Genomic DNA, 18,452 nt, shown 5'->3' on the forward strand with positions numbered 1-18,452 from the left:
CCCCAGCAACAATTAATCCCCCACAAGCAACAGAAGACCTCCCCAGCAACAATAGGCCCCCTTTCTCTGCAGAAATAGATCCCTTCCAGCAACAATAGATTTCACAGCAGCCAGCATCAAAAGACCCTCTAGCACACCCCAATACCCCTTGCCAGTACATACATTCAGATCTGGAGGTGCCGGAACTGCGTTCTCGCACGTTCCTGCTGAAAAAAAGCCCTGTACCTAACTATATAACTATATAACTGTAAAGCTCCCAGCCCCTGCCCTCTCCATGGAATTTCTGCACTACCAAAATTATTTTAACACTGCAAGGACCTCTAAGTACTCTAAATAGGTGTGATTACTTCATTTCAGTTCATTTTTACTATAAAGATGCAAATATAAAAAAAAAAAAAAAGCATTGCAGCGTGACCAGCAGTAGAAGAACAGTCCTAATAATGGAAAATCACACACTATAGCTAAAACGAGAGTACTATTACTGCACAGCCCTTTCCGCTCCACCTCCCACCACCTGCTACTCTTCACTTTCCTTTCCTTTCATTAATCATAAAACATTTTATTTTACAGTTCTCAGTCGCTGTACTTAACCGCTTTCCGACCAGCCGCCATACTTATACTGCGGCAGGTCGGCTCTGCCCCGCGAAACTACGTACCTGTACAATGGGTTTGCAGGACTGCTGGGGAGGCGCGCACATGCACAGATTGGCTACAGGGGAGGTCAACCAGCGGGCGCGATGTCCGCTGGGCGCCCACGATCCCCCCCCCCCATTGAGACAAAAGGGTGGTCTGCCGTTGTAAACACCGCAAACTGCTGTTCTGTCAGTATTAAACACAGGGATCCTGAGTTCCTCTTATTTAAGAACACAGGTCTCTGTGTTCATGCAGCAAACCCACCCCCACACAGTTAGAAAGCACCCCCTAGGCATACATTTAGCCCTGTGATCGCCCCTGGTGGTAACCCCTTCCCTGCCAGTGTCATTAGTACAGTAACAGTGCATATTTATAGCACTGATTACTGTGGTAATGTCACTGGTCCCCCCAAAAGTGTAAAAAATGTCAGTTAGGGGTCCGATCTGTCCGCCGCAATGTCGCAGTCCCGCTAAAAATCGCAGATCGCTGCCATTACTAATTAAAATAAATAAATAAATAAAAATGACATAAATCTTTACCCTAGTTTGTAGACGCAATAATTGTTGCGCAAACCAGTAAAGTAAAGGAAACTCTTAAGGCGTCAGCATACCAAGACATTTTGGACAATTTCATGCTCCCAACTTTGTTGGAACAGTTTGGGGATGGCCCCTTCCTGTTCCAACATGACTGCGCACCAGTGTACAAGGCAAGTTTGGGGTGGAGGAACTTGACTGGCCTGCGCAGAGTCCTGACCTCAACCTGATAGAACAGTTTTGGGATGAATTAGAGCGGAGATTGCGAGCCAAGCCTTCTCGTCCAACATCAGTGCCTGACATCACAAATGCATTTTTGGAAGAATGGTCAAACATTCCCATAGACACTCCTAAACCTTGTGGACAGCCTTACCAAAAGAGTTAAGCTGTTATAGCTGCAAAGGGTGGGCCAACTCAATATTGAACCCTACGGACAAAGACTGGGATGCCAATAAAGTTCATGTGTGTGTGTAAAGGAAAACGTCCCAATTTTGACAATATAGTGTGTGTGTATATATATATATAAATTCTAAATGCATATTACTTAGCATGGAAGTTATAAAATTAAAAATATATTCAGTGCTAGATTCACTTTAAATGTTATCTCTAGAGGTCTCTCTCTCTCTCGCTCTCTCTCTCTCTCTATATATATATATATATATATATATAAATATATAAATATATATACTGTATAGTATTTATATATATTCAATATGCTTTAACCAACCTTAAAGTCAATTTGTACAAGTCACGAATCATTATATACATCAAGTTTATATATAAAAAAAAATGTTATCATAAAAAAAAAAAAAAAAAATATATATATATATATATATATATATATATATATATACATATATATATAAGTTTATATATATATATATATATATATATATATATATATATATATATATATATATATATTTATTTATTTATTTTTTATGATAACATTTTTTTTTATATATAAACTTGATGTATATAATGATTCGTGACTTGTACAAATTGACTTTAAGGTTGGTTAAAGCATATTGAATATATATAAATACTTGTGTATATATATATATATATATATATATATATATAATTGTCACAAAATTGTCATTAAAGTTACATTATTCTTATGATTATAATCATTAATGTGAGCCAATAATCATGTTAGAAGCTATATATTAATGAATTGCTGGTAAACACTTTTTTGTTTCCTTTCATTTTTCTTTTTTTTTTCTTTTAACTATTTTAATTAATATAGTGTATGCCGGAGTGAAAGCAATAATTATATCTCCGATATACACTGTTAATTCTAAACTGATGACCTGTGGGGGGCTCTTAAAGCGTCCCCTATGGAAACTTTTGGATATCAAAGTTCGTCATCGTTTTACCGGCGACCACATTTTTACTGTAAGGCATGACATGTTGGGTATCGTTTTACTCATTTTATATTGTGCAACAAATGGGTAATATATTGTGTTTTTGGTGCAGTAAAATGCATTTTCTACCAAAAATGTGCACTTGATCTAACAGTTGCGTTAATAAACATTTGGAACTATCACTATATTATTCTTCAGGGTCTCTGCTTTTACTATTTGGGTTTTTTTTTAACTATTCTTCTGGCCTAAGGCTTCTTTCACACGGTCTGCCTCCGTAGGTGGATCCATGCTGCTCAGTGGGGGGTTGATACACAGATCCCCCGCTGAGCAGGAAGGTGACAGCTCCCTCTCCGCTCTGTGTCTGGAGAGGGAGGTGTCAGAGCCCCGTACATCTCTATGGGGGAATCAGATGAGAGTGGACCACCTGTCCGCTCTCATCCGATCCCATCCGATCCAATCCCCTGGACGAATGGAAAATAGGGTTTCAATCCGTCCGGATTTCACGGACAGGATCGAATGCGGATGGCAGCGGATATGTCTCCACTGACTTTCGCTGCCCCATAGGGATGCATGGAGCATCAAATCCGCCTAAAAAACTAACAGGCGATTCTGATTGGATCGCTCGTGTGAAAGGACCATAAGACAATTTTTTTAAACATAAGGGCAAAAAAAGAAGAAAAAAATGTCTCTGCCAGCGAAAGGGTTAAATTGGGTGATTAAATGTTCGGCAGTTAGGGGAATACCCGTCCTTTGTCTCTATTTCTTACTCATCTCTCTCTCTACTAATAGAGACCGTATTTTACAGTAACCCCAACCAGACAGGAAGCTCATTAGCTGCCACTTTTCGATCGTTTCTCTCCATCACTCTTCTCGACATGACTCAGACAGACGAGGAGAGACTTCATCGTTCCGGGACAAGGCAATAGTAAAAAATGGTTTTAATTGGAACAGCGAGGTCACCAAAACATTATGAGTTGAGGATCATATGGCGTGCAGCGATGTGGTAGAGAAGGATATAATGGGAGGAAGCGGTTTTATTATTTCTCTGGAATCTCTTGCCTTCGGGGATTCCACAATATCAATGCAAGATGTTTGTTTCAGCGAAACTTCACCGCAAGATATCAACTAAAAATATCCCGTTGTTCTTTGAGTATTCCGGGGGAATAGACTGAACACTGGTCCATGTGTTTGTGAACAAAGGCATCACTGTCATTACCGGCTATGGGCAATTTGTGCCGGGACAATGCACCGAGTCAGGTCACTTCTACTCCACATTCCAACTTCTCTCTCCTCCACATCTGCTACCATCTCTTAAAGCAGTATTGAACCCAAAGGCAAACATTTATTATATTGCAGGTTGCCAATTCTTAGATGTGATGATGACTGCATTCGTTTTCTTTCTTTTATTTTCCTCTGGTGACCCAGCCAGTAAAGCTGAATATAAATTGTACAATTTTTGTTCAATTTCCTTTAGATTTACCTTCAACTATGTAGTGCAGGGGTCTGCCTGATTGCATTCAATTTGAAAGTTTAGCTTTGACCTCATATTATATAATTTTAGTAAATCTAAAGTAATGTTGTACAAGAAAATTGTATAAAATTTGTAGTGTGTAGCCAGCTTAAGGCCCCTTTCGCAAGGGGCGGATCCATTTGGACAGATTCCACTTGCCCAGCAGGGATCGCTCCGTTGATCCCTGCTGAGCAGGCGGATGATAGGTCCATCCAGGGCCGATGATGGTCCTCCTGTAGGGGGCCCAGGCACACAGGGGGGGGGGGCCCAACAACACGGGAAATCAGGGTGGTCGGGAGGAGGGGAAATTACAGAAGGAAGGCTCTCTGCAGCAGCTGAAAGCCAGTTTCTCCCTGTCCTGCCAGCTTTCAGCTGCTGCGGGGGGAGACACAGACACAGGGCATCATTTCTGTAGATGCTTCTTTGACACCGATCCCCCTCCCTGTTCTGCCTGCTTCTGATACCACCCCCCTCCCCATGTGTGCTCCCCTTTCACTGCACAGGCAGGGCACTGGAAAAGTCACCAGGTGCGATTCTGTGGTGAAATGGCATGATACAGTGTAATCCGTTAGGATCACAGCTTTCTATCATGTCATTTCGTGTATTTACACTTTTGAATTTGCCGCCAGTTCCACCCCCTGCGTCGCAACGCTTGCAGGGAAGGGAACCGGAAGGCAAGTGCCGGCATCGGCCGTGCACAGAGCGGGGAGAGAGTGTGAGGATGGCGGGTAGGACGGCGGAGGAGGACGACGGGGGATCGCAGGGAAGGTGAGTGGGATTCTGGGGGTAATCCTGAGTGTGGCTCGGGGGTTACCGCTTTTGGTACTGAAAATTAACCCCGAGCCACACTCGGGAATAGGGAGGTTAATGCCTAAAAATGTGGCATCTTTAACCACATAACGACCGCCCACCGCATATATACTGCGGCAGGCGGCCGCTGCTGGGCAAAGTGACGTAGGGGTACGTCATTTGCTCAGCCGCCTGTGGGGGGCGAGCGTCCACCGCCGGAGGCGTGCTCCCGCCCCTGCTTGTTTACTGAGATCCCCGCGTGAGTGACCGGCAGCTCCAATGTCCGCCGGTCACTCGCGATCTCCCGCAGGAGAGGGAGAAAGGCAGGCGGCTGATGTAAACACAGCCGTCTGTAATTCTCCCTGATGTAAGTGCAGACACTATGCGATCCTGCTATGTAGGATCGTATGTCACTGGGGTTACATCACAAGCCACGCCCCCCACAGTTAGAATCACACTCCTAGGGATACATTTAACCCACTGATCACCAATAAAGTTAACCCCTTCCCTGCCAGTGTCATTTTTACAGTAACAGCGCATATTTATAGTACTGATTACTGTAGTAATGTCACTGGTCCCCCCAAAAGTGTCAAAAATGCCAGTCAGGGGTCCGATCTGTCCGCCGCAATGTCGCAGTCCCGCGAAAAAAATCACAGGTCGCCGCCATTACTAGTAAAAAAAAAAACAATGAAAATGACATCAATCTTTCCCGTAGTTAGTAAACGCAATAACTTTTCCGCAAACCAATCAAAATACGCTTATTGCAATTTTTTTTACCAAACATATGTAGCAGAAAACAAATTGGCCTGAAATGTTAAAAAATTTTGATTTTTACTTTTTTTTTTGGAGAATTTCATATAAAAAATTGTGGAAAATATTGTTATTTTTTCAAAATTGTCGCTCATTTTTGTTTATAGCGCAAAAAATTGAAATCGCAGAGGTGATCAAATACCACCAAAAGAAAGCTCTGTTTGTGGGAAAAAAAAAAGATGTCAATTTTGTTTGGGTACAGCGTCGCACGACCGCGCAATTGTCCGTTAAAGTCACGCAGTGCCGAATCGCAAAATAGGGCCTGGTCTTTGAGCAGCCAAATCTTCCGGGGCTTAAGTGGTTAAGCATCCATGTAGAAGTATATTTAGGCTGCTTATACACCTTACAATGTGTTTGTACAATCCGCTTTAACTTTTATAGGCAGGATGAATGTAAATAAGGTTTAAATGTCCTCACCTGGCCTCCGTGATGGCGCTGGGGTCCCCTGTGCACGTGTAATCCTCTACGAATCCCGCTGTGCAATTGACGGCCATTGGTTGGCACACGGCTAGGAAGTACGGCCTCAGACGACCTATGCTCAGCTTAGCGACATTCGTCAACAGCTGTCCCAGGCTCATTCCAAATAAAAAGGGAAGAAGCTGCCGGTAGATGCTGGACAAGTATCCCTCCTTGGGACCCGACTCCAATCTGCGCTGCTTGTTGACCCAATGACATTCTCCCAGGATGATCTGCCAAAGGAGGAAAAAAACACAATCAGAGCCATTGCAATGGCCACCGGCCAATATCATATAAACAGCCGCTGAGTGTTACATAGAAGGAGGAAGCAGATTTTTGTCTTTTTTCCTTTTAAACAATATTAGCCATTGTGTCACATTCTATTATTAAAGACCTGTTTACAATTAGGGTTGATGAGAAAATGTATTTGTGGTGCATGATAAAACAATATGGCTGCCACTTGGCTGGGGCCCCATTTGTGTTTCCATCGGTTTTTTCACATGGCACAAATATGGGGTCACGACTGGTCAAATGGATGGGACAGTTCCCAAGAAGTCACAGCTCATTATCAAGCTCTTTAGTAAAAAATAAAAAATTATTTAAGAATATCCAATCAATGACGAGTGAATTCGAGAGATTTCTACATTAATTCATCATTCTGCCAAAATGCTTTGGAGCGAACGTGAAAGGAAAACTTTAGTCTCCAATAACATATGGGCATTTCCCACCTTGTTTCTCTATGGCTGATTACACTTGACTTGTGGAATCCTATCAACAAGTTGTAGGCTCAACAACCCTAAACTCTACACCCTATGCTCAAAAAAGCATATGAGTTGTTTTTTTTTAGTTAATGCAGATGTTTTTGCCCCTACAGTCTACAATGGGAGTTCCTATAATGTATGTCAAGCAAAAGGACAGCGGGCAACTCTGTAAATCTTCCAATACTTTATTGTCACACCTCAGTGAGTAAAATAGACAAGGTGACTAACGCGTTTTGTCAATGGGCACACACAACATATGAAAAAACATTTATATACATATGTATTGTCGCAAACAATATGTGGGATGTATATCAAGACCCTTGAGGACCAGAATAAGTAAACACTTCCATGGAGCCTCATACAGTAATGATAAGAATTTGTCGAATGTATATAAATATTTGCACCATGGAAATAGGACTTCCTTAACCTTTCAAGGACTAGAAAGGGTTGGTTTGTCCTCCCGAGGGGGTGATATCCACAGCAAGCTCCTGTCCCGGGAGGTGTGGTGGATATTTAACCTCCAAACAAGGATGCTTTTGGGAATGAATCATCGTTATGATGTGGATCTTTTCCTTACGTGAATTACTACATGACCTGTGTATGTGTATGTTTCATGTATTTTAATGTATCATATATTTTGTTCCATCATGGCTGTCATCTGCTTTAACGAGCACACATTGGAGACTACTTCCCTCCTACGATTTGTAACGGCTGTTAAACCTTTTTGGTCAGCACAGCACTTGATTCAATTACTAATTGATTGGTATGGGGGGTGGAGCCTCCTATTATGTGTGTATGTATATGTATATATATATATATATATATATGTGTGTATTTTCATATGTTGTGTGTGCTGTGACCAAGGCTCATTGCCGAAACGCGTTAGCCACCTTGTCTATTTTACTCCATGAGGTGTGACAATAAAGAATTTGAAGATTTACAGAGTTGCCGGCTGTCCTTTTGCTTGACATTGTATTCCACTGTGTTTGGAGAGATCACCACAGCCTAGGCACCTGATGAACGTTTCCATTTAGAGATCAGGGGTCTTCAAACTACGGCCCTCCAGTTTTTCAGGAACTACAATTCCCATCATGCCTGGTCCTGTCTGTGAATGTCAGAGTTTTACAATGCCTCATGGGATGTGTAGTTCCGCAACAGCTGGAGGGCCGTAGTTTGAGGATCCCTGGCTTAGAGCGATGTGTTTTTGTCTGATTCTATCAATGTATGACATGTATGATGATTGCTCTCCTCTAGAACTGCTTTCCTCCCCTTGCCAAGCCCAGGAAATAAACAGCTGAAAACACACATGCAAAAACACTTGCACAAAGCTTGTAAAATGCTATAAAAACCTTTTTACACATGCAAAAACACAAAAAAACTTCAGAAGGGCCAAAAATATGTTCTGCACAGATGTGAATGCAGGCTCAGGCTACAACAGTTGCCCTGTAGGCCCTGCTAAAACATATTACAGGTTAACTTATTAGCACAAGCTGAACATCAATGTTTACTAGAAACGTTACATTCTGTTATTTTGGAACACGTCACTGCTCTGTTTCTGCATTCTGTCCAATCACAGAACGCTTTGCATTGATTCAGGATGGTGCCGGTGTTCTATCACACTACCGCTACCCATCAGATCGTGACGTTCCGACCAAAAAATACTTACTGCGCATGCGCTATGCGCTCCAACATGCGTCCCAAACACTTTGTGATCTGACGGGTAGCGGTAATGTGATAGGACAGCAGCAGCGGACATCTTACTACACCCAGCTACCTCTTGAATTTCAAAATAATTTTAGCAATGAAGTGAGCAGATATAAATAAATATAGTATATTGACATCTGTGATGCTTTTTTGATGTTACATTTTGTAACAAGCTGGACCCCAGCAGTAGGAAGGTGGGGGAGGCCATGTTGGTACACCCCCGCACTGCTCAGCGCTAAACCTTTATGCTTTCCAAATGTAACATCCAAACAGCATCACAGATGTCAATATACAGTAAAACCTTGGATTGAGAGTAACTTGGTTAAGGAGGGCTTTGCAAGACACATAACATTTTTCAATACATTTTGACTTGTTAAACAAGCGATGTCTTGATATACAAGTAGCGTCATGTCACAACTGAGTATAAAAGAGAAGAGAGGCGCCTCTAAGTGTAGCAATATGGTTACATTTAATGAAGGTACAACATTTAGCAACTCATATGGTTGATTAAAACAGGCACATCTAAGTTTCCAGGCATCTGGGGTAAAGTTGTCCACATAGACCACCCTCTGCACTGCCATCGATGTCATCCCTTCCACGCTGCGCTCCACGAGCACTTCAAGCCTCAGTTTCAGATCGCTCTACTGCAGCGTAGTCTTCCCGGTCACGATTGCAGAATGACAGCGGTGAGAGCCGGTGGTGCAGCTTTACCCCGGATGCCTGCATACTTAAGCCTCGTACACACGCAACGATTATCGGCCGACCGATCGTCCGACTTTTGTCCAGAGTGGTGTTTTGTTGGTTGGAATGTGCCTAGACTGCACACGAATTTTCTCGCCCAACAAAAATCTACTTCAGAAGTGATGTCATGTGTTGGTTTGCTTTCTTTGTGTTCTTTCTTCTCTGAGCATGCCCAGTCTTGCTCATAAGATCTTTGCCTGACGAAATCTGTACTGTCTGACGGAAAATCGGCCGTTGTGTTGACGGCCAGATTTTTTTCGGCCGAAAAGTCAGAGTCGGTTGTCGGAAGCATCATACTAACAAGCCGAAAATCGGCAGATCGGACGTTGGACGAAAATTCCCTGCCAATTTTCGACGCGTGTGTACGAGGCTTTAGATGTGCCTCTTTTAATCATCAACCATGTGAGTTGCTAAATGTTGAACCTTCATTAAATGTAACCATATTGCTATGACTAGAGGCGCCTCTCTTCTCTTTTATACACTGTAACTCTGCTGGATTTTGCTTCTAATCCCCTTGTGGAGACTGCCATTTGTGGATGGACATTTTATGGTTACACCACCTATCACATTGCTAAAAATCTTTTTATATGGACTATAAACTGAAAGACTTATGAATAAATGGTTGTGGAATTAATCATCTGAGTTCCATTATTTCTTATGGGGAAATTCGCTTTTATGTAAGAGTGCTTTGGATTACAAGCATGTTTCAACAATTATGCTCGCAATCCAAGGTTTTACTGTACTGTATTTATTTATATACGCACACTTCATTGCTAAAATTACTCTGATATTTAAGACGTAGCTGGGTGTAGTAAGAGGTCTGCTGCCACTGTAGGGTGGAGCAGAAAAGAGCAAGAAAATAAGACATAGAGCTGGTAAAGGGCAGGGCTGTGTTTATTAGGATGGCAGGGTTGAAGAAGGTAGCGTTAACCTCAAAATTTATAAAATGGGATCATTTTTTTTTATCTTAACTTTCCATTTCTGTATATATCTTAGCTTTTCCATTTCGTATGTGGCTAAAATCAGCAAACAAACATCAGGGGAGAATTGTGTGCAGGAAATGATGAGAGCAGTCACAAGACTCCCCATTTTTCAAAATCTTTAAAGTGGTTGAAAAGTCTAAAGGTTCTTTTTACCTTCATGCATTTGCATGAAGGTAGAAAACCTTCTGTGTGCTGCTCCCCCTATAGCCCCCCAATACTCCCTGAGCCCCCTCTAAATCCAGCAATGTGCACGGGAGCCTTGGCTGTCCTGGGTCTCTCTCTCCTCATTGGATGAGACACAGCAGAGGGAGCCAGTGGCTCCCAATGCTGTTAATCACAGCCAGTGAGCCAATGAAGAGAGAAGGGGTGGGGCCAAGCTTCGGCTCTATGTGTCTTATGGAGGCAAAGAGTGGAGTTTGGGGGCGAGCACAGATCAGTGCCCTAATAGCAAGCGGCTTGCTATTGGGGGCACTGGTCAAGGAAGAGAAGCCAAGAGCGCCGACGGGGGACCAGAGAAAAAAGAATTGGGGCTGGTCTGTGCAAAACCATTGGAAAGAAAGAAAGAAAGAAAGAAAGAAAGAAAGAAAGAAAGAAAGAAAGAAAGAAAGAAAGAAAGAAAGAAAGAAAGAAAGAATAAAAGTGAGTAAGAAAGAGATGTACAATAGAGAAATATACAGTGATGGGTAACTGTCCCATAATATAACCTTATAACCCTACATTGGTGGTACCATACGCAACCGCCCCACTGTGCTTGTATTTAAAAATGGAGCTTCAAACATGGGATACTTACAATGACTCCCACAATGAAACCCACACTGACAAGCATGGTGTCGCTCACTGTCTCCTCTCGTATCAATGGGAAGCGGATGCTGTTGTCATCACAGAAGAATCCTCGATGAACCGGTGCGATCAATCCAAACTCGAAGACCAGGAAAGGTGTGAGCACTGCAAAGGAGAAACAGGGCATTTTTGGTGAACCCCTTTAAGACCTCTATTGCATCTGGCAGTGTCAGCTCTTAACAGATCTAAACATAAAGTATGCCTTTGTCAGGTAGCAGGACATCTGTCAGCGTAGTCATTACACTACTAGTTTGAAAGGATGTTGCAAAAATATCCCTTTGGTGGTCCGATCGGTGAGGCACCCATTGTTATCTGTCTAAGAATGGGTCAGAGTTGTCTTGTTTAATGAACATCAAATTTCTTTATTTCACCAAAAAAATAAAACAAAAACACATGGTTTTAAATTGCCACTTCCTCAGTTCAGGGGTGATGACATTGATGTGTGAAGAGGTGATGCCATCAGATCTGATTTAATCACTGGGAGGCTCGTTTTTTACTTTCTTCTTATTGTAGAACCACCTTTCAATTCATTTATCCTTGTTGAAGAAAATTACTAAAATTTAAGGGCTTTCCAACCTCCATCGTTACTTTTTCTGGTGGACAACCTGAGGCGCACCAGAGGCCACTGGCCAGCTTTTCAAAACTGAACCCTTCGGGCCACAGTTGACCACCACATCCTAGATTGGGGATCCTCAAACTACAGCCTTCCAGCTGTTGAGGAACTACACATCCCATGGGGCATTGTAAAACTCTGATGTTCACACACATGACTAGGCATGATGGGAATTGTAGTTCCTGAACAACTGTAGGGCCATAGTTTGAAGACCCCTGAACTAGATCCTGGTACACTACTAGGTACCCATGCTGTGCTTAGAGATTGACAGGAAAGGGAAGGGCAACAGTGCAAGGAGTAAACTTTTTATATTATTTACATAGCTCATTAATTTTCCCTTAAAGCGGTAGTATCCCGCTTTTTGACACTTTTAACTACAGGTAAGCCTATATTAAGGCTTACCTGTAGGTACAATTAATATCTCCTAAACCGGCACGGTTTAGGAGATATTTGCACTGCATGCAGCCGCTCACGCGATCGGCGCATGCGCTCTGAAGGTCCGGCGGACCTTCAGCTTTCCATGCCGGGAGCTTGCCGGAAAATGACTCCCGCGCGCATGCGCGGGAGTGACGTCATCGCGGCTCCGGCCAATCACAGCGCCGGAGCCGCCGAACCCGGAAGAGACGCTAAGGGATCATGTCAGCTCCCACAGCGGTGTCCGGGGGTCCGTGTCGGGGCTTCGGTCTAAGGTAAGGTAATACATAATGATGCCTTTGTCTCTTGCAGGGTTTTTTTTTCCGGTTTACAACCGCTTTAATAGCTCCCCAGTCTTTTCCAACATCTCAGATCTCAGAACCTTTGTATAAGTCCCCCCATTCCTTCTATCAATGCAGCAAGCAAGTGCTGGATAGGATGGTCTAGAACAGTGTTTATGGACAATCTCAAGGCACCCCATTCTAAAATGTAAAAAACTATTCTAATAGTTCTACATTATACAACACCCACAAACTTAGGACACCCATCGATAGAGGTGATTTATTCTTCCAAATTCAGTACACTTTTGCACACTGGTACTGACTAGTATTCCAACGTTTTTCTTCTCCCTCAGTTTTTCTCCATCTCTCAGCTAATGTGACCCCAGTGCTAACAAAGAGGGGCAAGGGAGGGCCATTGGCTGTTAGAACGCCAGCGGCTAGGAGGTCATAATGGTGCACAATGAAAACCTGTGGCTGTGGGAAACTAAAAGGCAGGCTTCATCCACCTGCTGGCTTGTATACAATTGTGGGGCAATTTCTAGGCATTTTGCCAAGGCACCCCTAAAGAAACCACAAGGCACCCCAGGGTGCCTGGGCACCCTGGTTGAAAAAAACTGGTCTAGAAGTCAGTTATAAGGAAAAAAAACAACAGCTGTAGTAGCAATAATAAACACCAAACATTTCATATGATTATATATAGCAATTTTTAGGCTCGGTTCACACTACTCCTTACTACTTCAGGGGCGACTTGTGCATTCCCATGCACCACGACTTCGGAGCGACTTGCAGGGACTTCACATAATAGAAGTCTATGCAAGTCGCTCCGAGGTCGCCCCGAAGTAGTACAGGACTCTTTTTCTAAGTCGGAGCGACTTGTGTCGCTCCTATTAGAACGGGTTCTGTAGCGGTCAATAGACCGCGAGGGAGCGCGACTTGTCAGGCTGACAAGTCGCGCTAGTGTGGACCGACTCTTAGTGTATACTATTACCCTTTAACCCTAATACAAACTTCTGTAAACGCTGGCTTTTTGCAGAACTACACATTTCAGGTGTCTTATCAGGTTTTAGCTGAAGATTTTTTACAGCCTGATGAAGGCTATGTTCGGCACATAGGGGTTGATTTACTAAAACAGGGGAATGCAAAATCTGGTACAGCTGGCATTCTCAAATAACTGTGTTGGCCAATCAAGGTTCTTAATTTCCCCATTTATTAGTGGAGTTTCCATATCTTTGTCTGATGGCTCATACTTGGCATACTCACTAATTTGTAGAGCAAACATTGCTAAATACCAAACTTGGCAAAGAAATGACTTGAGCTCTGCAGGATGAAAAATAAAAAAATGAAACGGTTTGCTTTTGCAAACTAAATGTTGTCCAGTTAGATCTTTGTTAACCACAAGCTTGGCCAGGCTGTCCATTTATTGGCTGTTTCTTTAGTAGCTTCGTTAAAACTGAACCCCAGGTTAAGGTGGCCACAGATCATTTTTTTTTTTTTTTTGATCAGGTAGCATGCTGATGGAAAAAAAAAATGAAGAATTCCCCTATCCACACAAGCGAGGTGGATAGAAGAATTCTCTCTGCTGAGACGTCGTAGTCTGATAGCGAGGACTCCTCTGCTGTCCGAATACACCAATTGGCTGAAGTTGCTGATAGAGAAAAGTTTTCCAATGTTTCCATTCAACAGAATTCAATTTAATGTTTGACTTCTGTCAAAAGGGAAGGCCATACATGGATTAAATTTGGTCGGTCCTTACTGAACTGTTCGAATTTTAATCCACCTATGGCCAGCCTTACATTCCAGCTTGGCGCTATGTAAAAATGTATACATCAACTTTATGGGATGCTGGAGAAGCTACATGTTGGCACTCCTACAGTGATAGCTACCATCTTCCTGGGGTTCTGTGTGAGTGGCTTCCCCTCTGCAAACAGGGGGTTCTGCCTTGTATTTTTTGTTTCAGTGTTTACAAGGCATTCTCTGATTGGACATGGTGGAGAAGAAGGGTGCTGGTGTCATGATCTCCACCTCATCCAGTTACAGAGCACCTTCTATTCATTGAAAGAAATATGTTCAATGAATGATGGCAGTGCAAGCAACCCACTATACTCAGAAGGGAAGCCTTGTACAGAACCTGAGCAGAACCGTACCCGGAAGATCGTGGTCATCACTGTGGTAGCATTGACTACTACATTGATTTCCAGCTTCCCCAGTGGTCCATTGGGTATCAGATATCCATGCTTTGTGGCAAGCTGAACCAATCAAACTATACAATACAGATCATTCCTGGAGTTGAGCTTTAAATATTTAATCTGGTAAACCTGTCAACCATGGCAGCCTTCTAGACCAGAGGTCTCCAAAGTGCAGCCCATAGGCCGAATGTGGCCCTTTGCTTGCCTTTATCTGGCCCTGAGGGCACTATTCCTCCCACTGACACCATCAATAGGGTACTATTCCTCCCACTGACACCATCAATAGGGTACTATTCCTCCCACTGACACCAGAGATAGGGCGCTATTCCTCACACTGACACCAATGCTGTAATTTCTTTACTCCTACTGACCACCAAGCCTATGGCATTGTTTACTCCCACCAATGCCAGGGCATATTCTACTCCCACTGGCCACAGTCCAGCCCTCCTAAAGTTTAGAGGGCAGTAAACCAGCCCTTTGTTACAAAAGCTTGGAGACCCCTGTTCTAGACATTAAAATGCTCACTGAGTGAATAGGTTAAGCAGCCATTGACCAATTCCTGTTGCCAATGTAAAACGCATGCTGGAAGCATTTTTCCTGCACTGCCTTTGACTTTGACAGACTTCCAGTAAACTAAAATGCAGAAAGAAGCAGCTGCAGCCATGTTGTATTTTTCAAAATGCAGTGTTTAGATGGGAACAGACTATGGGATTGATTTACTAAAGGCAAATAGACTGTGCACTTTGCAAAGTGCAGTTACTCCAGAGCTTATTAAATGAGCAGAAACTCTGCTGACTTTCATCATCCAATCACGTGCAAGGAAAAATTCTGTTTTTTTATTTTCCTTGCACGTGATTGGATCTTCTTTATAAAGTGAAACTTTACCGCATTTATTAAGCTCTGGAGCAACTGCACTTTGTAAATCAAACAGAACACACAATAGAAAAGTAGGACTTTTAAAGGCAACAGAGGAGGGATGATCATAGACAATTATTAAAAAATATATCAAAATGTATTGATTCATCTAGCTAAAAAATACACATAACATGATAGAAACAATAAAATGCAGAAAAATATTCCCGTAGAAATATCATGGATACAAAATACCAAGTACAAAAAATGTCCCTCATAGCAAATCTGTAGGTCCTCAAAGAGCCGACGTGTTTCGCCAAGGGCTTCTTCAGGGCTAGAGAGACCTTATAGACATTTTCTACAAAAAGATATAAAAAAAAAAGATAAGGTCTCTCTAGCCCTGAAGAAACCCTTGGCGAAACACGTCGGCTCAGCTGTTTGAGGACCTACAGATTTGCTATCAGGGACATTTTTTGTAACTTGGTATGTTGTATCCATGATATTCCAATGGGAATATTTTTCTGCATTTTATTGTTTCTATCATGTTATGTGTATTTTTTAGCTTGATGAATCAATACATTTTGATTTATTTTTTAATAATTGTTTATGATCATCCCTCCTTTGTGGCCTTTAAAAGTCTTACTTTTCTATTGTGCGTTCTGTTTGATATTAATTTGGAATGATGGCATCAGTTAACGGTGCTTTATGCAATGCACTTTGTAAAGTGCACAGTCTATTTGCCTTTAGTAAATCAACCCCTTTATCTTTATTATGGGGATGTTGCATGCTTTAAACTGCAACAGTGTAAAATGGGCTTATTCACTAAACCCATGCCCATAATAGCCAATATCTATCAATTTTGCACTGGATAGACTGTTAGCTGAAGTCAAAGCTGGTTACACAGTTAGCTTGGGTTAAAAAAATAACACAAATCCACCTAATTCAACCAATAGAAGGTAAAAAATATATAAAAAAAAAATATATATATATATATATATATATATATATATATATATATATAATATATACACACACACACACACATATACATACAATCCTATACCCACAGTTGATCCAGAGGAAGACAGAAAAAACAAAACAATAAAGCATGATCCAATTTGTTTCAGCAGGGAGAAAAATCATTTTTGATCCCCCGAGAGAAGATCGGATATTCCCTGAATCAACCTTACCTATAAATATTAGTATCCAGTTGGTTATTGTAGATTATTTTGAACATACACGTTACAATCTAATGATACAATCTCAATTAGATCTACTAACAACTATGCAGTGTATTGTCCTGCCTGATTAAATTCAAGCTGTATTGATTAGATAGGTCCTCACATTATAGTATTAGTAAACCTAACCAAGATAACATAGTGATTGCACAATCAGATTGTAATGTGTATGGCCAACTTTAGCACTGTGTACCTAGCTCTGTATAATTGTGTTTGATTTACTAAAGGAGTAGAAACTTCACTAAAGGTTTCCATGGATGGTCCTGGGTTGGTTGAATGAGTCAATGGGGTTGATTTACTAAAACTAGCGAGAACAAAATCTGGTGCAGCTCTGCATAGACACCAATCAGCTTCCAAGTTTTTTTCTCAAAGTTTAAAACAAGCTGAAGTTAGAAGCTGGTTGTCTACTATGCACAGCGGTACCAGATTCTGTGTTCACCGTTTTAGTAAATCAACCCCACAGCGTCTATGCAACAGACCGCAGAGATTGGGAAAAAGCTATTGGACAGGTTAGTACACCTTATTATTCTCCACAGTGCTGCGACTATCTGCAGGTGGCTCCCCATATTGGTGGCTCTCCCTATTCCTCCATTGCTGCTTAGGTGACTACATTGCCCCTTTTTAGCCAAGAAGAGTTTGGTAAGTTGTCATATGGTGCATGCCGGTCCAAATGTCTCTACGTCAATAAACCTGCGTTTCCTTTTAATGCTCAACCACATGCAGGTGAATTCAAATAAAATGGAATTCCCCTTGCATGTGATCGGACAAAGCTTGACCAGACAATGTGAACCTTCTACTCTGGTGACACCTTTACAGAATGCTCTGATTGTCCTGACATACATGCCAACTTACCCGCGAAGAGGCACAGCAGGTCCAGCAATATCAGCCACTTCTTGGACCCCCTGGAGGCTTTGTTCTTGGGCTCTCTGCGGACGCAGTGGCCCCCCACCGTCACCTTGAGGACCCTGGGGTCAGGGCACCAATCTGGAGCTCCACCGGGGGTGAGATGCATCTTTTCAGCAGCAGCAGTAGCAGGCGAAGAGAATCACGACTTGGAAGTTGACCGTGTCTATATCTGGTTCTACAAGAGAGGACGTCCACCCTGCTCTTGGCACTCGCTGCGCCCTTGAGTCTCGGTCACCTATAGCCCCCGTCTGCAAGCCCTCTCTGGAGTGACTTGAAACTTAGCAAGAGCAGAGAAAGTTAAAGGGAGAGGAAGAGGAGGTGGAGCTGACAGCGGTGTATGATGAAGGAGGGGAGGGGGGGGAAAGGGTGAGACAGACTTTGGAAGGAAGGAGAGGAAAGGGAGATAGCTGGAGAGGAAAAAGAATAATGCAGCTGTAATCTGAGCTGTGAGTGGTCCACACCCTATAATTCATCGTCCTGGGACCCTGCAATCTACCGCTGTCCCATGTCTAACCCCGCCATATGTTCTTCTGCTGCAAAGTCAACTCAGGAACTCACCCAGCTGTGCCACCTCGTGACCAATAAAAGCTTTCAGACATCCTACCCACTGACAGGTGTCGCTTGTAGCGGCAGTCACATGCTCAATGTGCGCGCACTGCACGGCCTGCTGAAGATATAGGGGCCATTTAAGGTTTAGGAGACTGGCATGGCTGCCAGAATTTTAAAGAGCACCTGTCATGGACAGGGATCTGAGAGGATTCATTTACCCCAAACATTTTTGAAAAATGTGATCTTTTGGTAAAATTTTGCACGCGTTGGTGAATTGCATTGAGGT

The 18,452-nt window shown here is 42.6% G+C and overlaps 1 protein-coding gene across 1 annotated transcript in view; it reads right to left on the reverse strand.

The window, feature by feature from the left end:
• LOC309554833 (phospholipid phosphatase 3-like) overlaps nt 1-18,151 on the reverse strand; it is a 37,770-nt gene extending 19,619 nt beyond the window's left edge. Inside the window, exons 1-3 of the mRNA XM_082256551.1 lie at nt 17,564-18,151; nt 11,078-11,232; nt 6,060-6,331 (exon numbers count right to left, since the gene is read on the reverse strand). Coding sequence (XP_082112677.1) covers nt 6,060-6,331; nt 11,078-11,232; nt 17,564-17,723 — 587 coding nt within the window. The 5' untranslated portion in view covers nt 17,724-18,151. The remainder of the gene's footprint in view (nt 1-6,059; nt 6,332-11,077; nt 11,233-17,563) is intronic.
• Nucleotides 18,152-18,452: the final 301 nt, after the last annotated feature.

Source organism: Pelophylax lessonae (genome assembly GCF_965119305.1).
Source record: "Pelophylax lessonae genome assembly, chromosome: 4".
NCBI classification, from domain to species: Eukaryota; Metazoa; Chordata; class Amphibia; order Anura; family Ranidae; genus Pelophylax; species Pelophylax lessonae.